This window comes from Grammomys surdaster, unplaced genomic scaffold, assembly GCF_004785775.1.
Source record: "Grammomys surdaster isolate TR1022 unplaced genomic scaffold, NIH_TR_1.0 211, whole genome shotgun sequence".
Taxonomy (NCBI): Eukaryota; Metazoa; Chordata; class Mammalia; order Rodentia; family Muridae; genus Grammomys; species Grammomys surdaster.
The window spans coordinates 7,187,739-7,207,523 of record NW_021604656.1 but is presented as its reverse complement, the minus strand read 5'-3'; the positions used below and the strand labels follow the sequence as shown (position 1 = coordinate 7,207,523).

General features: G+C 41.5%; 1 protein-coding gene across 4 annotated transcripts in view; it reads left to right on the top strand.

Annotated features, from left to right (window-relative positions):
* Gkap1 (G kinase anchoring protein 1) overlaps positions 1 to 18,758 on the top strand; it is a 36,319-nt gene extending 17,561 nt beyond the window's left edge. For 3 of the 4 annotated variants that reach the window (XM_028772164.1, XM_028772162.1, XM_028772163.1), the window contains exons 6-12: positions 1,271 to 1,293; positions 7,700 to 7,852; positions 10,670 to 10,771; positions 13,169 to 13,232; positions 14,760 to 14,830; positions 15,242 to 15,319; positions 18,450 to 18,758. In XM_028772164.1, the coding sequence (XP_028627997.1) occupies positions 1,271 to 1,293; positions 7,700 to 7,852; positions 10,670 to 10,771; positions 13,169 to 13,232; positions 14,760 to 14,830; positions 15,242 to 15,319; positions 18,450 to 18,497 (539 nt within the window). In that variant the 3' untranslated portion in view covers positions 18,498 to 18,758. The remainder of the gene's footprint in view (positions 1 to 1,270; positions 1,294 to 7,699; positions 7,853 to 10,669; positions 10,772 to 13,168; positions 13,233 to 14,759; positions 14,831 to 15,241; positions 15,320 to 18,449) is intronic. The other variant, XM_028772165.1, reaches the window with a different exon arrangement.
* Positions 18,759 to 19,785: the final 1,027 nt, after the last annotated feature.

Here is a 19,785-nt window from a genome sequence, read left to right as displayed (position 1 = left end):
CACTTGTTAGGGGCTAGAGGGCCGCTCCCTCCCTTTGTGGTGGGCTTGTCTAGCACGCAGGGTGCGCTGAGTTCCAGTCCTCGCACCATACGCACAGGCTTCATAGTATGTGCCTGGGAGCCAGCATGAAGGAGACGGAGGCAGGGGCATCAGAAGCTCAGCTTCGTCCTCAAAAGTCAGCCTGGGATACATGAGACAAAACACATGTCAAAAATACTTTTTAAAACTGCTCATTCATTTCCACGTGATTTCTTAAGTTGTGAATAAACTTAGTAGCCACATTGAGAGTATAGCAAAGGGAAGCTACATACTTTTTACAATTTGTGTTGGTCACAGTTGTGATTTTTTTCCTTGGATTATGGCATCATATTGCTAAGTAGAACATACCAGAAACTTAGTTTGATGTGAATTAATGATTTTGACATTGACTGTTTTGTATTGTTCTGATGAACAAATGATGTAGAAAATGAGGAGGCATTCTTTCTAATTGTTGGTCATAAGAAAGGCATTCCGTCAGGTTCTTCTTTGAGAATTGATAATTGTTTGTAGGCAAGAACGTTGTTAAGCAGATGTCCTAATCACCTAACTTAAATGCAAGTACCTATTGTCCTGATCACCCTTAATTCCAGGGTGTGGGCTTGTGCTTTAGCTTGAGCTGCCCCTCCCTTCTCCTGCTCTGTTGTCCCTCCTAGAAGAGCTTTGTAGAGTTTGTGTGTCCATGGTTTGCTTCATCTGTGATTGTTACTGTTCTGTTGTTGAGTTCTATAAATATACATGTGTAACTATGTTAGGGATTTTAGTACAGTACAATCAGGTCACTTTGCGCGTCCTAAAAATAATATAGCTAATAGGTTTATACTATCATACGTTTCATTTCATTCAACGAAGACAGTAATCTGAACATCTTCAGTTAGTAGCCCTCTGATTTTAGACATATATGTATCTCTTCCATTTTCTGTCCTCTGAAAAATACATATAGCTAGGTAACTGAACTATATGTAAAACTCACATGCTTAAAATTCAATACCAACCCTTGGTGCAGTGGCATCTACTAGGATATAAAATGTAGTCCCTAGACAGAACACAGTTAGCAAGTTTATGCTAGGTTTTAACATCCTAAGCCTAAAAGTAAGTCAGATAGGAATCTTGGAAAACTGTGTGTAACACTATACTTGTAACATTCTTTCAGCTACATTCTTTACATGTTGAAATGTTTGCATTTGTTAATTCTTTCCTGTAAAACTTTACTTTTCTTTTTTTTTATTTACAGATCATATTAGTAAAAAGACAGAGGTAAGTTTTACTATGATTGTCCTGTAGTCTAGAAAACACTGAAGAATAGTACTTTAATGAATAGCAGTAAGTCTTTTTCTAGAGACATGGCCATTTAAAGGTTTGCCTTCACTAAACTCATTATGTTTCTGGTATTATAAGAATATAAATACAGTAGAATAAAAGTGATCATTTGCATAAACTACAATTTGATTTGGCATTACTGTCCTAATCTGTATGAATATACAATCTTAAAATTCAAAGAAGTGACTTAATCTCTAAATCTGTATTTCAGTTTTTGTATTTATATGTGTATTTATTCTTGTGTATTGAGGAAAACATGTGTGTTCACAAGTGTATGTGCGAAGCTGTTGATGTGTGTTGGTGAATGGCTGTGTGTGGAGGCCAGGGAGCAAGTGGAGATGCCATGCCTTAGGTGCCCTCCACCTCTGTGGGCCCACACGGAACTGACTCTTACAAGCTGTCCTCCAACCTCTGCCTGTGTCATGGTACACATGCCACCCTACCTGTGGCTTATCCTTCTAGATGTGGTGACACATATTTACAGTTTCACACCTGGGAGGCAAAGGCCAGAGACTGTAGGTTAAGGCAAGCCTGAGCTGCATAGCAAGTCCCTGTAACAAAGAACCAAACTAACAAAAAATCCAGAATAAAAAACAAAAACAAACCCCAGAAAGGCTGACAGGATGGCTCCGCACATAGCGGTGCTTCCTGCCAAGCCTGACAACCTGAATTGGGTCCTTGAGACTCAGCTGGTGGAAGGAGAGAACTGACAACCACCACCTGTTACAAATACTTAACTAGTGGGGGAGGGGAAAAAAGCGTGTATAGATGGACCGTTGTAAAGATTGTGTAGTGAGATGTATTAAGAGATGTGTATATTGCAAAGCTGGACATCTGTCCCCTAAGAGGTTGTGTGGCACCCTTAGAAATGGGGGTAACGGTGAGAAAGTGTTAGGTTAGAGAGGTGGCTCAGTAGCAGAGTGCTGCAGGGCAGTCATGAAGGCCACAGTTGGATGGAAAAGGGCGTCCTGCGTATGCCTGCAGTCCCAGCTCTGAGACGGCAGAAACTGGAGAATTGCTGGGCTGCTGGCTTACAGCCCAGCTAAGCTGGTACAAGCCCCAGGTTCACAGAGAGGTTAAGGGATAGGTGGAAAGTGGTGTTTTTAAAAAAGGCTGTCTGATGTCCAACTCTGGCCTCTGCACACATGTGCAGAAGCACTCAAATATACACAAACACATACAAGATCATACTGCTGGCTGCCACTGATACACTGCTCTAGAGAATTTTACGTATGCGACCACCTAGCAACATGTACACAGATGTTGGTATTTGTGTGTGTGATGGCCAGGCCTACCCCTTACATCTTACCCAAGAAAAGACTTGGAACAAATCCAGATACTTCTCTTTAGTAGAGGTTTATGAAGTAGTGAAGATACTTAAGGATAGCAAAACTTAGAAAGTGTGCTCAAAACCAGTGCTTAACCTAAACATAAGTCGACCCTCAAGAGGGGTATCTGCTACCCGGGGCTCAGGGCTCAGAGCTGTAAGTGAAAGGATGCTGAGAAGAAGCAGTTGGGCAACTGGATATGTTGCTGATGGTGGAGCACTTGCCTGCTGTGAGTAGGCCTGGGGCTGATTCCCAGAAGACCTGGGAAATGGAAGTTCTGTCTGACAGCTCACCTGGTCTCCAATAAGAACATGTGAAGAGAAGAAGTGGGTTGTGGAAAGGGGTGTTTTCTAGACAAGAAGAGACTCGAGCTCACCAGACATGATGTGTAGGTCCTACTCAGATTGTGCCATGGTGTCCCTATTGCAAAATCCCTAAGCCAAGCAAGTGTATGGGTGAAGTAAGACACACAGAAAGAAGGTATGTTTTTAGTGCTGTTTGCACAGTAACAGAATGGAGGTGATACACAGTAAACTCAGGGTCACGATTACTTTGTGGAGGCAAGGTGTGTATGGGAGTGTACAGAGTGTATGGCACAAGTAGGTCATGCTCTAGTCTTCAGGAGGAATGAGGTCGTGGGCAGCTTTTCTTTGCAAGCAGCTTTACTAGCTAGTAATGTGACTCAGAAGGAAAACACTTGGCTGCCAAGCCTGATGACCCAGGTTCAATTCCCTGGGCCCCACTTGATGGAAGAAGAGTGCTAACACTTGCAGAGAACAAGTTCTTCTCTGGCCTCCATCCTCTTCAGTAAGCAAAATGCAATTTAAAATAGCAGTTTTATTGAGTTATATAATTTGCAATAAATTTTCCATTGCATGTATATAACTAAGGCATAAAAACAGAGAATCAAATCTAGTGTCTTGGATATATTAAACAATTATTTTGCAAAAAGCTAAACTCACAGCCCTATTTATAGTAACTGAAGGAGCCGTATGGCCAGGGTCACAGTCTAGATGTAGAATCTATAGTGACTGAGGGAGTCGTATGGCGGGGTCACAGTCTAGATGTAGAATCTATAGTGACTGAGGGAGTCGTATGGCCGGGGTCACAGTCTAGATGTAGAATCTATAGTGACTGAGGGAGCCGTATGGCCGGGGTCACAGTCTAGATGTAGAATTCTCTACAGTCCCCAGAGTTCCCTTGTGTTCCCCTCTCGAGTTCCTGGCAATGACTATTCTGGTTTTGATTTCTACAGATTGGCACTTTCTGGTAACCTCTGAACACCCCCAGTGTGGTCTTTTATGATTGATTATTTTCACATGGCATAGTGTTGTTAGGTTGATCCATGTTGTGTTATGTGTCAGTAGTTCATTCAGCTACACATAGTTGCACACTATATCCCAACATGGAGGAGGCAAGGCCATCCTGGTCTACATAGTTCTGGGCCATCCTGCACTACAGAGTGAGACCCTGTCTCAAACAAGCAAATAATAAATAGTTCATTCAGCTTTATTGCTGAATTTATTTCATTGTGCTAATGTTTTTTATTCAGTTAGTTTGGTGTTTATGTGGTTCTGTGTTTTTATTTCTCTCAGGTGGCTGTCTTGAGTTAAAATTGCTAGGTTGTCTAGTGCTCTTACTTTCTTTTTGCTGAGGTGGGGGCCTGAATTGTTTACTGTTTGTCATGTCCTAGGAAGCGAGCCCAGGGCCTTAAGCATTTACTACTGAGTTATATCCGGATCTCACTAAGTTATCTATGCTGGCTCTGAACTCTGTATCTAGGCAAGCCTTGAACTGGTGATCCTCCTGCCTCAGCCTCCCAAGTAGCTGTTTTTATAGGCCTACAACAGGAGACCTGGTTGACATGTCTGTTTAAAAGCCTGTCAAATTGAGATGGTGGTTTTTAGAGAGAGGATGTGGTATTTACTAGTCTCTCCAGTGGTGTGTAAGAAGTTGTAGTTTCTACATACCCTTGCTAGCACTTAGTGGAGATGTAGTTGGTCTCACTGAATTTCAAATGCCATTTTCCTGATAACTGATAAGTATATTTTCATAGACTTGTCAGAAATCTTTGAACAGTCTTCTCAAATCTTTTGCCAGATTTAAGTGTGTTTTATGTGTGTGTCATTCAGAAATACTGAGGGGCTAAGATTTTGAGGGGATAGGAATACTGGTAAGAGGAATAGCAGTCAAAAGATGGTTGGCATGGTAGGCATGCCCTCGATCCCAGCATGGAGGTGTAGGTCTCTGTGAACTCAAGGCCAGCCAAAGTGAATACTGAAGAGTGAGATCTGTCTCAAAAACTCAGTCAGGCAAACAAGGCCACTGAATAATGTAAATCCAGAAGCTGTTAGTGTTCCCAGCATGCTGCTCCTGTCATGGGAGCTCAACACTGTTTTATGATTTAAAGTGAGAGCTTGACAGAATATGGTAGTTTTACAAAGCAGTACTGGGAATGACGTTTGTGCCTCTTAGCAGTGGGTCCTGGGCATCACAACCTTGACTGCTTAGTGGGATGCCTGCTCTGTCCTGGAGTTTATGAGATGAAAGTAAAACAGTGTTGACATGCTCTATAGAACATGAAGTTCTCTACAGGTAATTCACTCTTTTGTGTTGATATACAAATAAATTCCATTCAGACATTTCCCTTTCTTGGGTGATGTGCAGGTAAACACTGAGCAGCCATGGATTGAACTGTGTGACTGTTTACAGAAGTGGACTTGATAAAACTCTGTAGCCAGAAGGCGAATGGGGACTCGAGGAGCGTTTCCTGTAGTCTCTGCCTGATAACAAGGAGAGGGGGAATCCTACTTCATTAGAGAGTGTGTAAAGTCACATCTCTTTAGTACTGCCTTTACTTATACACATAGTTTATGTCAAAATGACTTGTAAATGCAGCTCAGAACAGTGCAAATGTAAAGCTGTAGCAATGGAGTCTGTTTGATACTGAGACTTGACAGCATTGAGAGTGAGTTCACATAGAGGTTGATGGAATTGAGAGTCCAGAAATAAAATTTGATATTTGCATTTGCTTGATTTTTGACTGAGTGCCAAGACAATTCAGTGTGGGAAAATGGTCTTCATGAAAAAATGTTGGATATCTCTGTGCAAAGGAATACATTTGGACGCCTTCTGCATATATAGAAAAATGGACTCACCCAGCATCCAACCACTGATACCAGTGAGGTCATGCAGAGGCCTGAGCCCCAACACCACAAAGGCAGATCTAAGTCCTAGGTTTGCTAAATGTAGGAGCAGGAACTCTGTGCCTTAGGAGAGGGCAAAAGTAAAGTGAGGTGCTCACCTAAGCACACGTGCAGTCTAAAGAAAATTAAAACTTTTGTGTTGTATAGAGGACATCATGAAAAATGTGCTAAGACAACCCTTATAATGAGAGAAAATATTTACAAATAATATTTAGTGAGGTGTTTATTTAAAATACATATTTTTTTATGTGTACATGTTTGTGTGTGTGCACATGTGTATGTTTGTGAGGGTCAAAGGTCAATGTCTAATGTCTTCCTTAATTGCTCTTCACCTTCTTACTATCTCAGGGTACATGTGTGTGACAGCAAACCATTTTATTCACAGACTTGGAAGTGGAAGGGCATGGAAGAGATCCACGAAATCTGATGTCCTTGCAGGACAGGTTTTTCTGGCCTCTCTGTCACTAACTGGGATTATAGCTAATTGTCACTATGAGCAGCTTTTTATAGTACATAAATTATCTTCTTTTACATCTAAATTTCTTATAAATATACATATATGCCCAGGGAACAGATAGGCGTACATGAGGCTAGGAGGTGCTGTCAGATGCCTGGGAGCTAGAGATACAGGCTGTGTGAGCCATCCAAAGTGGATGCTGGAAACTGAACTCGGGGCCTCTGCAAGAGCAGCACACACCTTAACTGTGGGGGCATCTTGCCAACAGTAAGTAGGCAAGTGACTCAGTTAAAAAACGAGCAAAGGTTCTAAGTAAACATTTCTCTAAAAAGATTCTACAGTATCCAGTAAACTTATAAATAGTAAAGCTAATGGCCTGCTCCATCAGCCATAGGGAAATGCAGCTCAAAGCCCTGAGGAAGTAGGTGTTCATGTCCATGAGGGTGTCTGCAGCAGAAACATAACAGCGTAGTGCTGAGAATATAGACGTTAGAGCTGCCCCATGTTGCTGACGGGATTGTAAAATAGGGAACTGCTTGGAGCACTAGCTGGAACATCTCAGAAGGTTAAACATAGACTCTGACACCACCCAGTAACCTTACTCCTAGGTATATGCCCAACAGAACTGGAAACATCCATAAACATCTTGTATGTAAGTGTTGAAAGCAGCATTTGAGCTGACCATCTACCAGTGTGAAGAGAAAGACGATGTAAAGTGGGATACCACGTGGCAGGAAATGGAGTACTAATCCATGCTATCACATGGACAAGGCTGGCAGACATAGTGGTAGACCAAAGAAGTTTGGAGCAGAAAACACAATATTCCGTTTATATGAAATGAGCAGAATAGATATGTTTATAAAGACAGAGAATTAGTGCTGCCACAGGCCAAGAAGAGTATTTGAGAAAGAGTGACTGTTGAGGAGTGCCGGTGAGGAGAAAGTAAAGCTGTCGGTGGTAGGCAGTGTACATCTCTGATGCAGTAAACTGGGGCTTCTCAGTGATGATGGAGTGAGCTGCACGGTGTGTGTACAACAGTCAAAAGGCCAACAGTGCCGGGCATGTGGTTCCAGAGCCACAGTTTCAGTATATGCAAAGCTTGGCAGGAGAATCCCAAGTCCCAGACCAGTCTGGGCCCTGCTGTAAGACCCGGCCTCTAGAAGGTGTCAATCATAGGAAGAAGTAAGAAAGAGACCCTTGCCACTCCTTGCCGCTCCTGCGTGTCTGCTGGAGGCAGGGTAGGGAGACGCGTTGTCTCCGAGCAACCTTTCTTCCCGTTAGTGACTCGTGAGGTTTAGTGAATGTGTAAATGTTTGTGTTGAATGATAGTAACTCAGGATTTATTTTGACAGGAATCAAATTCTTCTCAGACTTTATCACATGATGGGGGATTCTTCAATAGACTGGAAGATGATGTTCATAAGATTCTTATTAGAGAAAAAAGGAGAGAACAACTTACAGAACAGAACGGAACAGATAACTGTCCTGCCCCAGAGCACGACCAGGCATGTAAAATAACGTTCTCCTAAAGTCACAGTGAAATTTTCTTTTTCTTTTTCTTAAGGAAAGTAGACTTCAGATTTCAATTTTAATTGTCTAAAGTGATAGTTTTAGGATATTATGTTAGTCTTTATTCTGTAAAGAATAATGTGAATATGCAGTTAACCAACACATATGGAGCCCATGCTGCGCTGTGTGTATAGTTAAGAACTGGTCCTGGAGAGTAGGACGCTCCTGTCTCAGGCACAGAACAGTGAATGCTCAGGTGCCCGCCCCTGGTAGAACTGAGTGGAGTGTGTAAGTGTAATTGATGACCACGTGGCATTAGTGCTGTGTAAGGCTGGATGGCAGCGAGATAGAATGAAAGAGGATAGATGTTGAAACCAAACAATACAGTGAAAATATTAGCATTGCAGCCCATCTGTGCTCTTGCACTAGAGACATAATTGTTTCTTTTTTTTTTTTACATGATTTTTAGGAGAGTTAGAAATTAAAATTTAAAATGCTTAACAGAGTATATTGTACACGGTATACATTTAACCATTGTTTTATAGATAAAGAGTTGTGAGTACACAGAATAGGCACATTGTTGTAATAGGATGGGACAGCAAGAAAGGTTTCTGCCCAGAAACTAAGGCTTGAGCTGAAAGCCAGCAGGACAGAGGACCTGAACATGAGGAAGAAGAAACTAGAATGTCTTCTGTAAACTATAGACACAGGGAAGTAGAAAGTGATTTAATTCAAAGAATGCTGTGTGCAGATGGTGAGGTAGATTGTGAAGACTTGTACAATACTTAAGGCCTGGCTTGTGATTTAGTCTGTAAACAGGAAAGAATTTTTTAGCATAATAAATTTGTATTTAGTAATAATAATTTTATTGCTGAGTCTAGGAAAAATTAAAGAAAAAGAATATACACAGGGCTAGATAACAACCACGTGTAAGGAGACAGGACGACATAGCATCCTAGAGAGCAGCGTGAGGATTGCTGTAACCATCTGAAAACAGTGCGGAGCCAGACTCTAGTGGCACACACCTTTGATCCCAGCACTTGGGAAGCAGAGGTATGTGGATCTCTGTGAGTTCAAGGCCAGCCTGGTCTAAATGAAAGAGTTCCAGGATAGGTAGGGCTACACAGAGGAAACGCTGTCTTGAAAAACCAAAGAGATGGATATGACTCGTGCTGTAGTAATTCTACACGTGGTTGTTGTGGTGGTTGTTGTTGATTTGTATGTGTGTGGGGGCATTGTTTGTTTCCTTGGGTTTTTCAAGACACTTTCTCTGTATAGCTTCGGCTGTTCTGGAACTGGATTAAAGGTGTGTGCCAGCTCCCCACCCCAGCTCTATACATGAATTCATGTGCAAATTATATAGCAAAGTCAGAACAAATTAACCGTACCTATAGATAACAACATGTAGAATTCAAAAAATACACTGGGGAGTCAGAAAAGTCACTAAATAGTAGTTCAATTAGATTACTATCTGTATTAAAATAACCCAGATGTGGTGTCTCAGGGCTATAATCCTAGTGCTTAGAAGGCTGAGAAATACCCTCTGACCTCCATGTGTACCTGCATGCATAGGCACAGGTGAACATACTAGATAGATGATAGACAGACAGACAGACAGATGACATACATACATACATGTCATCAGACAAGATGGCAGACTACAGAATGTCCCTGCGCAGGCCAGTGAAGCTTTTAAGAAAAGTGGAATAAGGAAAAAGGTAGGCTCTATTCCAAAGAGAGAACAGCTTTGGAAACCCACAAAAGAAATCAAAGGAGCCTGGGAAGAGCTGAGGCCCAGGCAGGCAGCACAGGAGCCAGCAGAGCGTCTGCACTTCGCCCTGTCTGGAAGGAGGGAAGCAGAGGCCACTTCCAAAGGCAGTTTGCTTTTCCATTTCTGAGTGTACCAGGATCAAACCTTCAAGAGAAAGCCGGTCACCCCCAGATGGGAAGATACACAAACCAATAGATGAGAAAATCACAGCCCCAAAACACAAGAGCCTTCTAACAGAGATCACCCCTACTACAGAGCTCATAAACAGTGAGATGGGTACAGGCCCAGACAGTTCTTTCAGATGTTCTCAGAGAAACGAGTAGTGACCTTTGTCTTGCTTGGGTTTAACTTGTAGGCTCAAATAGTCCCCTGTTTCTAGCCTTGTAGGCACTGAGGCCACAGCATAGGTCACCATACCCAACTCAGTCATCTTGTGCCATCTCCCCTCCCTGCAGCCAACCTCCATGGCGGCCTCCTCTTCACGACACTGCCCAGAAGTTTGTCTCATGCTTAAATGTTGGCTTATATGTGCTTGTGGATGTGAAGCCTCCATACTGCACTAGACATGTTTGATATGACAAAACTGTTTTGGTCCTTTGCCCCGGCACCTGGAAACTCCTTACTGAGCATCGGTGTGCCTTCCCCTCGGGGAAAGTGGAACCAGTTTACATTCATCAAAACAGAGCTGGGCCTAATGACACACACCTTTCATTCCAGCATTTGGGAGCCAGACACAGGAGGTCTCTCAAATTCAAAGTCAGCCTGGTTTATGACGTGAGTCCCAGGACAGTGAGTTCTCAGACAGCCAAGGCTACACAGAGAAAAAACCCTGTGTCAAAAAACAAACAAACAAACACCTCACTTGCTTTCACTGTGTGTGACTAGGATCATGTAATTTAGTGAAGGTAGAGATGTAGTGATTTAAAGTTGCCGAAAAAAATTATGTCTGTATTTTTCCTCTTAATCTTTCTACAAAGCACTGTGGTAAAACTATGCTGGGTGGAGCACTCTTGGTCAAAAGCAGTATTTTTCTTTTTTTCAGGAAGTGGGTCTAAAAGATGGAAGAATTGAAAGACTAAAGTTAGAACTTGAAAGGAAAGATGCAGAGATTCAGAAGCTCAAAGCTGTGATCACTCAGTGGGAGGTATGTATCCACTTAGTTTGTAAAAGAAAAGAATTATGAATTTATATTTTCTGGGTTTTTAATATATGTTTATTATTCAGTTACAAGGAATAGTCTCCCATCAGGTTTTCTAATTGATTATTCACTTAAGTCTGAATGATGGAATAAATTTTGTTATAAAATACATATTATAGAATACATAATTTATTACATGTAGTTAGATATGTAATCCATTTTAAGCACATGATTCAGTAGGAGTGTTTATGTAGTTAGTTTTTCTTTGTTTTGAGTCAGGATCTCACTATGTAGACCAGGCTGGCCTCAAATTCACATAGATCAGCCTGCTTCTGCCTCCCAGTGCTGGGATGAACAGTTCAGTGGTGTTAAGTACTTTCCCCTTACTGTGTGACCATCACTGCGGTTTCCATGCGGAAACTGTAGTAATTCAACCGCTTACAATGCCCACCCTTCCCCCTAACAACCATTCACCTCTGTGCATTCCCTGGTCTTGATCCTTCATTTTGGTAGAGTCACACAGTTTTTGTCCTTTTCTCTCTGGTTTATTTCTTTTAACTTGTTTTCAAGGTTCCTCCCTGTTACAGGATTTATCAGAATTTGATCCACTGGCCTACATTCTCTTACATATACAGACTACATTTTGTGTATTGGTATACAGGTATCTGCAGGCCTGCTTTTAGGTCTTTGAGTATATTGAATAATTTAAGAGTAGAATTGCTGATTACATAATTGTTTTGTTTTATTCTGTGACATCCAAGCCTTTCTAAAGCAACTGTTATTTTACCAGAAATGCATACAGATTCTAATTTCTCTATATCTTTGCTAATCCTTTATATAACAATTATATTCTTTTAAAGATTGATTTAAAATTCTTACTTGTGTATATGTGTGCTTGTATATATGTGCATGTGTGTGCAGTTGCCCGTGGAATTCAGAAGGGGTTGTCAGATCCCTGGAGCTGGACTTAGAGTTGTTGTGAACCACCTGATGTGGGTGCTGGGAACCAAACCAGGGTCCTCTGAAAGAGCAACAGGTGTTCTGGCTCTCCAGCCCCTACAATTGTCTTTAACCACAAACTTACGAAGCATTCTCTTGCTACTCTCCTTTAGACTTTGACAATGATACTCCTGTTTCTCAAGTATTCTCTGTCTTCTAACTAATGTTAGTACACTGATTACTTACTGAGCACTGTGCTGTGCCAGGGCTGGGGCTGGTGTGCAGCAAGCAGCCCTGTTTCATCTGGTTCTTAAGTATTACTCAGGAAATAATGATCAGCAATTTAATTGGATAGAGTACTGTTTAGTAAAAGTCACTTTCATAGAATTTAAAATAAATTTAAATCCAGGTGGTGGTGGTTCATGCCTTTGATCCCAGCACTTTGGAGGCAGAGACAAGGAGATCTCTCTGAGTTCAAGGCTGGCCTGGTCTACAGAGCAAGTTCTAGGAGAGCCAGGTTTACACAGAGAAACCCTGTCTCAAAATACAACAACAACAGTAATAGATAATATATTTAAATACATTGGGCTCTGGCATCATTCAGTGGTATCTGCTTGCCTTTTTTGTATTTGGTGAGACACCCTGGGTTGGACCCCAGCACTGTGGAAATAAAGACGAAACTGGGAAATTCTGCACATATCTAGTAGATGAAGAAAGAAAATTTCACATTGATATTTTTAGGCTTTTATCTTTTTATAATTTAATATATTGGTTTTTTTACTAATTTTTTATTGCTTATTAATATTTGAAAGTTTTTCAGACTACTAAGGAAATGTTCAGTGAAGACTGGGGAGATAACTATCAAACATTGAAACGATCCATGTGAGAGCATAGTTCCTTTTATTCATGAATGTGTGAAATATCATCGTTTATGAGGGTTAGAAGGAGCCAAGCCGTTTGGAGAGAGGAGCTGAGGAAGCCCACCAGCCGCGAGCTCTGTGTTTGACAGTGGCAGCTGTAGCGCAACACTGGGGTCCTGATGAGACTTGCAGCCAGCACTGCCAAAACACTGGGGCCATTTTCTTTTTACTTTTATTGAAATTAGTTGGAATTATTTAAAGTTTTTATTTAGGGAAGAAATAAAAAAGGATCCTTCAGGAAATTTTAATATTTCCCTGACTTGACCTTTAGCCTCTCTACTTTGAAATCTCTTACATTTAAATTTGTCCTTGTATCTTTGTGTTTCTGGGATCAAACTCGGTCCTCAGGCTTTACGTGCTACATCACCTCGCGTTAAGTTTTCAGAGGCTTAATTAAGTAGTTTGTTTACATCCTATATTCTGTTTATTTCATAAATGATTTATGATTTTAGGGAAGTATAGAATGCACAGCCTAATAAATTTAAAATAGGCCATGATTTATCATTTACTTTAAAAATTAAAATTTCTTTCCTTTGACTATTAGGCAAAATATAAAGAAGTAAAAGCAAGAAATGGACAATTACTGAAAATGCTTCAGGAGGGAGAGAGTAAGTGACACTCGTGACACATGTATATATATAATCCGTGTATGTGTGTGTGTTATGCATGTGTATATGTATGTATGCATATATAATACATATGTATGTGTATATACATGTATAATGCATATGTGTATGTGTGTATATATATATATAATGCATATATGTGTGTATACATACGTAAAAATAAGTGTGTGTGTGTGTGTGTGTGTGCATATGGACTGCAAACATGGCTGCTGCCAAAGACACCAGAAGAGGGGAACAGAGCTCCTTGAACTGGAATTACAACAGTAGTCAGCCACCTTGTGGCTGGATGTTGAACCCAGGTTCTTAGTAAGAGCAGCCAGTGCTCTTAACTGCCAAGCCACCCCACCTCTCCAGCACCCTTGCTTTATTTCTTTGAGATAGGGCCTCACTAAGTAGCTCTGGCTGGTCTGAGACCTGCAGTATAGACCAGACTCGTGGTGAGCTCATCCGCCTCCCCAGGCTGGATTAGAGGCTTACACCACTGTACTCAGTCTTTGTGTATCTTTTTAGAATTAAAGCTAATCTTAATATCTGAAGACAAATCGTCAGGTTACATGTTTTATCAACACAACAAAATTAAAAGTTCCCCAGAGTGATAAGAGTTGGATAGTTTGTTGTAATATTCTCACTATAAGGCCTCTAAAAGCACCTGTTGTCAAGCATGTTTGCCACTATTCACATAGAGGGTTGCAGTTCGAGTTCTTACACATTATCGTACCTAGCTGGGCCGTGGAGACAACACAACCTTAATCCAGCATGCTGGAGGCAGAGGTGGGTGGATCTCTTAGTTTTAGACCAGCCAAGGCTGCAAGGTGAAACCGCTGTCTAAAAAAAAAGGAAAAAAATTCTTGCTTTTAAGATTAGCCAAGAAGCCAACTGTAATGGTTTATTTCTGCAGTCCTAGCACTTCGGAGCCTGAGGTAAAGAGAATCAGGTGTCCAAGGGGCAACCTGGGCTACAATATAGAATGACAGCTGAGTAGGCGATGCTGAGGGGCTCTATCAGACGTGGTCAAGTTGAGTTTGATTCCCCGGAACTTACATGATAGAACGAAAGAACTGACTTCTGCTAGTTGTCCTGACACACGTGGACGGTGGCATGTCACACACACACACACACACACACACACAGTAAATAAGTATAACAAAAATACAAGAAGTAACAAGACCTAATAAATAGATACTCAAGATATTTAATTTTTTTCCTATATAATTTTTTCAATTTTCCTATATATCTGTCCCTAGTTATGGTAAATTGAAAAATTAATCATCGTATCAATGCAATTAATATTTCAACAGTACAGAAAATTTTAAATTACTTTTTAAAAACTGCGCCTGTAATACTGCGCAGACTTTGATGAGAGGTAAGAGCAGTCAAGCTCCCTAAGAACGTGCGTTAGGCAGAGAGGAGGAAGCCATTGTCCTGAGGAAGCCATGCTCTGTACTGTTCTGTGTCTCACTCAGCCCTGCCGTCCTGAGGCAATAACACTGTTGTTCTCCTTTCTCTCAGTGAAAGATAAGGCCGAGATACTTCTGCAAGTTGATGAGTCTCAGAGTATCAAGAACGAGCTGACAGTTCAGGTGAGGGCTGTGGGGTGTGCTGGTTGCTTCCTTATGCTCTTCTGAGACTGGCTTGCTATGCCCAACTAAACAGGAGTACTGCTCTTGAGGCAGGATGGGAAGATTGTTATGTCGTAGCAAGGTGTCTGCTTGTTTAATTAAACATGGTGGGTGTGTCCTAAGGAGAGTGAAAAGGCCTGGGTGTGAACTGGTGGACATGAAGGTAAACAGCATGCCAAGCTTCCCCCCCGTTCTTAGACATGGTCCTCCCTCACATAGGCGTGCCCTCCTGGTCTAGCACGCACCTGCAGAGAGTCTCACGGGAATCATGGGAAGAGCGGTTCAGATCCTGGCAGTTGTCAGGTTTTATCTCAGTGGAGATGTTCAGAATTAATGTACTTTCCAAACCGGTTACTGATTATTTGGTTGTAGGTGTCTTCACTTCACGCCGCACTGGAACAAGAAAGATCTAAAGTGAAGGTATTACAGGCAGAATTAGCCAAATACCAGGTATGTTTTTATAATTTTGGCATTTTCTTTATAGCTACTTTTGGAGTAGATACAATAAAAGAATGAATGTGCTATTTTATTTTTAAGCCATGATTTGTTCACTAAATAATATTGATGATTTTTGTAAAAAAAGAAAAAAGCGGGGGAGAAAAAAATAGGTGTGTGTGTGTTTATTTGTCCTGGGGGGTGGGAGAACTGTGCCTGTGGAGGCCAGAGACGGTGTTGGATCCCCTGATGCTGGGGTTGAAAACACTTGTGAACCTCACAACCTGGGCTGGGAACTGAACCCAGGGCCTCCTGAGCATCAGCCAGTGTTTTTAACCACTGAACCATCTCTCTAGCTCCTTGTTGTTGCTTTTGTTATTGGCCAGATAATGTACATTTTCAAAAATATAAAGGTAATTTTAGATATTGATATATACAACAATATCCAAAGTGATTCAGGAAGTGCATTAGACATCTGTGTGCCACTAATCATATAACAGGAAGGCACAGGTGACACACAGCTCATGGGTGACCACCTGCTTGTTATCCCACTGTAATTGTCTGTCCTTTTAACCGACAAGTAATATGTAGTGGGGAGGTGAGAGTGGGCGACCTTTCACCCAGTGGCCATGTTCATCAGTGTTGTCTACATTCACTATTGTTTTGATGATATTTTAGGTTCTGCTAGGCTTAAGGATATATTTCAGCTCTTCTTTTCCTATTGAAACAACTGAAAGCAGTCATCACTGTTTTCCATTAGTAAATGTGTCAGATGTGTTTTTACATACTTACACAAACATATATAAATCATTAATGCGAAATCTTGGGCAAAAAGTCTTAAAAGCCACTGGTAGCATAGAGAATATAAACAGTATTTAACCCAGCCTAGCATGGTGGCACACACCGTTAATCCCAGCACTCAGAGTTCTCTATGAGTTCAAGGACAGCCTGATCATAATGAGATGCTAAAAGCAGTCCTCATATGTCTCTTAGTTGCATTGGTTTTGGGGGTTTGGTTGGGGTTGGGTTGGGTTTTTGGTTTTGTTTTGGTTTGGTTTGGTTTGTTTTGGTTTGGTTTGGTTTGGTTTGGTTTGGTTTGGTTTGGTTTGGTTGTTTTTTGAGACAGGGTTTCTCTGTGTAACAACCCTAGCAGTCCTGGAGCTCACTCTATAGACTAGGCTGGCCTTGAACTCACAAGAGATCTGCTGCCTCTGCCTAACCATGAAGGGATCCCAGCTTGTTTTGTTTTTTGATCTCATTGAATTTTTCACATTGGCACTATCATAGTCAGTGATGTTTATCCCAGGTGTGTTATTGGTAATTCTCATAATTGAGAAGCGTGATAATTTTAAGACACACACTGGTGTCTTAAGTAAGACAGAAACACACTGCTAATCCTCAGCATAGTGGATATTTACCTTAAAGGAATGTTTTCTAAACCTTTTTTCCTTCTAGCAAGAAATAAATACCTTTTAAAAATGTTATTTACACCAGGCAGTGGTGGCACACGACTTTAATCCCTGTACTTGAGAGGCAGAGGCAGGTGGATTTCTGAGTTTGAGGCCAGCCTGGTCTATAGAGTGAGTTCCAGGACAGCCAGGGCTACACAGAGAAACCCTGTCTTGAAAAATCAAAAAAAGAGTGTTATTTACACTTTTAATTTCTCACAAAATCAGTACATTTTTTTCCCTAAATGAATAAATCTTTTTTGGCCTTCTGCATGATCAGAAATGGCTAACAGCATTCATATATTTAAAAGAGGTTTTGGGTTTTCTTTAACTGGTGTATTTGATTCCAGAAGAGAAGCTGTCAGGGTGAAAGGGTGAGAGAAGTTAAGGTAGCTGCTGTGGTGTCAAATGAGCCTGGGCCTGCCATGCCCTAATATGACTTAGAAATGTATTTACTATAGTCTTAATCCTGTAAAGTATTCATTTTCAGTTTATGTGTGTGAGTGTTTTGCCCTTATTGCCAGCCTAAAAAAATCAAAGTTCTGTTGCTAGGACTCAAGAGATGGTTCAGCAGTTAAGAGCACTGATTTTTCTTCCAGAGGACCTGGGTGGGTTCAATTCCCAGCACCCACATGGCAGCTCACAACTTTCTCTAACTTTAGCTCCAGAAGATCTGACAATCTCCTTTGGCATCCCTGGAAACCAGGCATGAAAGTAGTACACAGGCATACATGCAGGCAAAACACCTATATGTAGAAAAATAAAATTAATATTTTGTTTTGTTGTTTTTTTTAATTGGATATTTTATTTATTTACATTTCAGATGTTATCCCCTTTTCCCATTCCCCCTCAGAAACTCCCATCCCACCCCTCTCCTCCTGCTTCTGTGAGGGTGTGCCCTCACGCAGCCACCCACTCCCACCTCCCCACCCCAAATTCTCCCACACTGGGGCATTCAGCCTCCACGGGACCAAGGACCTCCTCTCCCACTGGTGCCCAACAAGGCCACCTTCCCCTACAGATACAGCTGGAGCCATGAGTCCCTCCATGTGTGCTCCCAGGCTGGTGGTTTAGACCCTGGGAGCTCTGGTTGGTTGGTATTAATTGTTCTCCCCTTGAGGCCACAAACCAATTTTTTAAAAATTCTAGTACTGATTAAGAACAAAACTAGGGGCTGGAGAGATGGCTCAGTGGTTAGGCACACTGACTGCTCTTCCAGAGGTCCTGATTTCAATTCCCAGCAACCACATGGTGGCTCACAACCATCTCTAATAGAATGCAATGTCCTCTAATGATATGTCTGAAGACTGCCACAGTGTACTCATATGCATAAAATAAATAAATCTTTAGAAGAACAAAACTATACAGAACTTAAATTATAAATTATCAAAAAACTAAACAACTGAATTACCAAATTTGCTGATTATATGAAAAGAATAAACTATCTTGTTTGTTTTGTACCTTTTAAGGTATTTAGGATAAAATGGGCTCTGAGAAAATGAGATATCTGTGATCTTATTGATTGAGCCTGAACAGATCTATATAGAAATGCTATTACCTCTGTCATGTTTGTTAAAGTAACTGTTGGAGCTGCAGAGTGGAAATAGCTGTGCTTTTGATTTTGTGTGCTCATAAACTGAGCGCCCTGAGACGGTGCATCTTCAGTAACGTGAGTAACTTGCTGTTTCTCCTTACAGGGCGGCAGGAAGGGGAAAAGGAACTGCGAGCCCGACCAGTGTAGGTGATCACGGCCTTGGAGGCCAGCACACAGTACTTTGACACTTTTGCAGAAATGTGTATATTTAATGCTGTGCAACTGCTAAACTGCAGTTTTTTGTTGAAGGAACTAAAAGCAACTAGTTCACTCGTAGTCTACAGTTTTATGTTCTTTTGGCTTAAAGTTAAAAGAAAATACAGAATACCAGCAGAACTTGATTATTGTTTTATGTCCAAACTTCTTACGACTTTAGTTTTTCATCAGTCAATAAAATTAATTTACTCTTCCATGAATCTGTGATCTTTAACGTCTCCCGAACAGTGTGGTACCTTTGTGTGCTAACCCTACAGGACAGCAACATGGGTAGAGAGAATGTGGCTGGTGTCCTCACGTCTGGTGGGCAAAGGAAGAGCAAAAACTAGTTACACATGTTTCCAAGAGTAAGCACAGGGTGTCACGTGTTCCTCAGCAGAAAGTGAGAAAGCTTACGTCAGATGATGGGTAGAGAGTTTTCCTGTGTATGTGTTGAAGAGTGTCCCAGCAGAGGGAATACAGTCTGGACTAGAAGATTTGCTTAAACAGCAGGCTGGCCCTAGCACGTGAGACTGGGGCACAGCAACAGCGAGGAGTCTCGGAGAGGGGAAAGGAACAAACAGCTCTTGATTGCTGTGGATTGCTAGAGTAATTACCTGCTCCAGGAACTTTGTTTTCTTTAGTCTATTCAGTCATACACATATAATTCATGAAGGTACTGTCTTTGACCTTTGAGAAGATTGCCGAGTGGCAGGGCACTGTGTGAGAGCAGAAGTGAGAAACACGAGCACTGACCCAGTGAGTATGAGTGTGTGTGTGTGCGTGCGTGCGTGTGTGTGTATATTTACTGTGTGTATGCCTGGTGCCCATGGAGGCCAGAAGAGGGCATCAAATCCTCTGAAACTTAAAGTCTTTCCTTTTTGTTTTAGTTTATTTTAATTTACTGAGGTGGCACATGTCACAGCATGGGTGTAGAGGTCAGAGAGCACGCTGAGTCACGCTTCTCTCCTTCCACCATGTGGGTCCTGGGTGTCCAGCTCAGGCCTCCTCACTCCCTCCGTTAATAGAAATGTGCTGAATCCTCAGTATGCTTCTCTGCCTTCTCTCAATAAGTTACAGGAGCCTCGAGAAGAGCTGGGATTCCCAACGCTGGTCTGTCTGCCAGCATAGAGCAGGCACTGAAGCAGTGTGTGGTTAATAAAGAGGACATGGGAGAAAAGAAAAACACAAATGAGGATAAAAGAAAAATGATAAGGTATGGAGAAAGAGTGGAAGCCTTGGAA